Source organism: Podarcis tiliguerta (assembly GCF_965153285.1).
Source record: "Podarcis tiliguerta genome assembly, chromosome: 6".
In the NCBI taxonomy this organism is placed as follows: Eukaryota; Metazoa; Chordata; class Lepidosauria; order Squamata; family Lacertidae; genus Podarcis; species Podarcis tiliguerta.
In genome coordinates this window covers 58,261,356-58,264,461 of record NC_139539.1, presented here as the reverse complement: position 1 = coordinate 58,264,461, position 3,106 = coordinate 58,261,356, and the positions used below count along the sequence as shown (strand labels likewise).

At 41.6% G+C, this 3,106-nt stretch overlaps 1 protein-coding gene across 4 annotated transcripts in view; it reads right to left on the bottom strand.

The window, feature by feature from the left end:
* The window catches only part of HOOK1 (hook microtubule tethering protein 1), a 31,030-nt gene that overhangs the window by 9,620 nt on the left and 18,304 nt on the right, over positions 1-3,106 (bottom strand). For all 4 annotated transcript variants that reach the window (XR_014513008.1, XR_014513009.1, XM_083448055.1 and 1 more), the window contains exons 13-15: positions 1,612-1,699; positions 1,471-1,531; positions 404-544 (exon numbers count right to left, since the gene is read on the bottom strand). Coding sequence is in view for 2 of the 4 variants with exons in the window: in XM_083448055.1 (XP_083304181.1) it covers positions 404-544; positions 1,471-1,531; positions 1,612-1,699 (290 nt within the window). In the remaining 2 variants the exon portion in view is untranslated. The remainder of the gene's footprint in view (positions 1-403; positions 545-1,470; positions 1,532-1,611; positions 1,700-3,106) is intronic.

The window sequence follows — 3,106 nt, the reverse complement described above, 5'->3', positions numbered from 1 at the left end:
GATTTGACAGCTGCTTTGTCCTTTTTGCACTTATTCGGTATTTATCATCCACTGCTTGTATGCTATATGTTTGGTTATGAGTCCTGCACCCATTCTATGGTAGGTTTCCCCAAAAAATCAGTCAACAAACTTTGGGTGGAAGTCAGTGTCATGCTAGAAGAATGTTCTGCCTGTGCAAGCACTGCAGCTTGCTAGGCGGAATGACCCCCCTGTTCCCACATGCCAGTTTGGGGAGTTCTCCCAAACCCCCATAGCCTGAGCCAATTTCAGGAGGCTTATTTCAGCGGGGAGCAGAGAGGGGAAAGACCAGTCATGCAAGGGAAAGTCCTGGGTGCAGGGCTCCAGCAGACGGGGTTCATTAGTCAAATCCTGCCCTTTTAAGTGGTGGTGGTGGGGAGGATACCTGTTTTCCGTCTCTAATTCATTTATTGTTCGATGCTTTTGTTCTAGCTTCTCTTGGAGCTCCACAATTTGTTCATTTTCTGATCCCTCTTGTTGCAAGTGGAGCATCTTGTTTTCATGCTGCAGCCGGATGAACATTTCTCTGAGGTTCAAACACAAAATTATAAACAAAGGTGTTTTACAATAAGTTTAGCTTTTATCAGTGGCATTTCCCCCACAAATATATATTACGAGGCATTCTACATTACAATGTACAAATATCAAGTATGGTTGTAGAACAGGTCATATGATATTATTCCAATTTCACTCCAGTAAAAAAGCCTTGACTCAGAAATTCAAGGCTGTTAATACTATACAGTGGTACCTCATGTTACGGATGGGATCTGTCCTGGAGGCCCGTCCATAACATGAAATGCCCACAGCTCGCGATTTAGCACTTCTGCATATGTGCAAGCAGCGAAACCCAGAAGTAACATGTTCCGGTACTTCCGGGTTGCCATGGGACATAACGCGAAAAGACGCAACTTGAAGTGGATGCAACACAAGGTACGACTGTACTTTTACCTAGGAATAAGTCTCACTGAATTCAATGGCCTTACTTCTGAGTAAGCATGCACCAAATTGCACTAAGTGGTAGTGATAGAATGGTTCAAGTACTGTAGAGCTTTTTAACACTCGCTTCCTGCTTTAAAGCAGCTCCTAATTAAAAGAAAAGAAAAGTTTGAACACTAATATTAAGTTGGAAGGGGTGAAATCAAAGAAGCAGCTGGGAAGTGGGGCTGGATATCTTTTTCTCCAGGAAGGAAATTTAAAATGATATTGCCTTCTGGATTTGGGCCCTAGAAGTAAAGTTTCACACTGCAAAAAAATGTATGAAGTTGTCCATAAGAATCCAGTGGAACTTTCTATATTTCATTACAGGACAAGTTTATACAGCGAATGCATTATGAGATATGCAAGTTTAAAACATTCACTTTTTCCATTTATGGGAGTATGTCTTTTCAATTATTCAGTCACACGACTGCATTCCAGCTCTCATTCTGCAAACATTCTAGGCTCCTTTCTTACCTATATTCCACAGGCAGAATTTCAGCAGCAAGATTTTCGTAACTTTTCACAGCAGATGCATCTGAAAAGATAACAGTAAAGTAATAAAGCTATCTATAGCTTAAAGAATAACATGATTCCACAGGAAGGAAACACATATACCTGTTTGGTTCAGGTGATCCTGCTGCATCTGTGAACACCTGAGCTCTTCATTTGTCTCTTTCAGTGCATCACGCTGAACTATCAATCTCTGAAAATAAAACAAAGTTTAAGAGTGGTAAATGTGAAATGCATTTTTTTCTCTGTCTATGTTCTATCTGTTTTCCTCCCGGGGTGTCAAGTGAGGCTCCTGCAAAATTCCGAAATGGCTGCCCCCGCCCCAAGTTCCATGGTGGCCCTGTGAGCATGCCACAAGGTGTACTGGCATCAGACATGACACGTCTGCATTCCCCACAGCTTGCATGAATGAACTGCCACGGAAAAAATCCTGTAATGAGTCACTGCGAATTGGGCAGCTCCCAGTACTGGCACCACCACCAAGGTCTCCCCTGGTGATCGTAGAGTACAAGATGGTTTACATTTTTAAGTACTTTGGGTCCCAAGTAATTTTGGGCTTTATATGCTAGTATTGTCATGCTGGCCACATGACCTGGAAGCTGTACGCCGGGCTCCCTCGGCCAATAAAGCGAGATGAGCGCCGCAACCCCAGAGTCGGCCACGACTGGACCTAATGGTCAGGGGTCCCTTTACCTATGCTAGTATTAGTACCTTGAATCAGACCTGGCAGCTCGCTGGGAGCCAGTGCAGTGTTTTCAGGACTGGTGATACATAGCTTCACTTAGCTCCTCCACTTATCAGCATGGCTGCAGCATTCTACACCAGCAGCAGCCTACTGTCTTCAAGGGCAGCACCATAGATAGTGCATTACAGAACTCCAGACAAGAAGTTGCCGAACATGGACAATTGATGCCAGGCTAGTTTCTTTTTATTTTTTTGTTAGCTTCTTTCTACTGAAGCTTCCCTGCACTATAATGAGTACCACTCTAGAGAAACTCACAACATTCAGGGGTTTGAGGGACTGTAATGGATAAGGAGACCTGAAAACCTGAAATCTTACAGACGTTTCATTCCATTTTGTCTCACCTCAAATAAGTTGGGGCCTATAGCTGGTAGAAGGCTGGCAGAAACATTTACAAACACTTTAACTAAATTGACCTAAATATAAACCTTGGCTTTTTCTGGTTAAACCACTGTTTAAACAACTATTCAATGTTTAAGAGCTCATAAACCAACATACAATCTGCTTCAACTAGGAACGGGAGCAAAATTAAGTTTAGTTCACGCTTAAAGGCGAATCTATCAAATTTGCAAATTCAGAAACAATATGAGAACTGAAGCACAGCCACCCTTCAAAACTTTGCAATGTAGCTCTCCAACCAAAATGTTTTTGACAGCACATGTACATAAAAGTGAATATGCTAGTGAAAATAACATACAATACATTATATTAGGATAAATTGCTTGCAAAAAAAAAAAGTTTTGACACTAGTCAAAACTGCATACAAAAATGTGTTAGGAGAAATGCACACTATAATGCTAATGAATTTTCATGAGCTTTTTTTATAATTGCAAATTGCTGTAGAAATATGGAGAACTG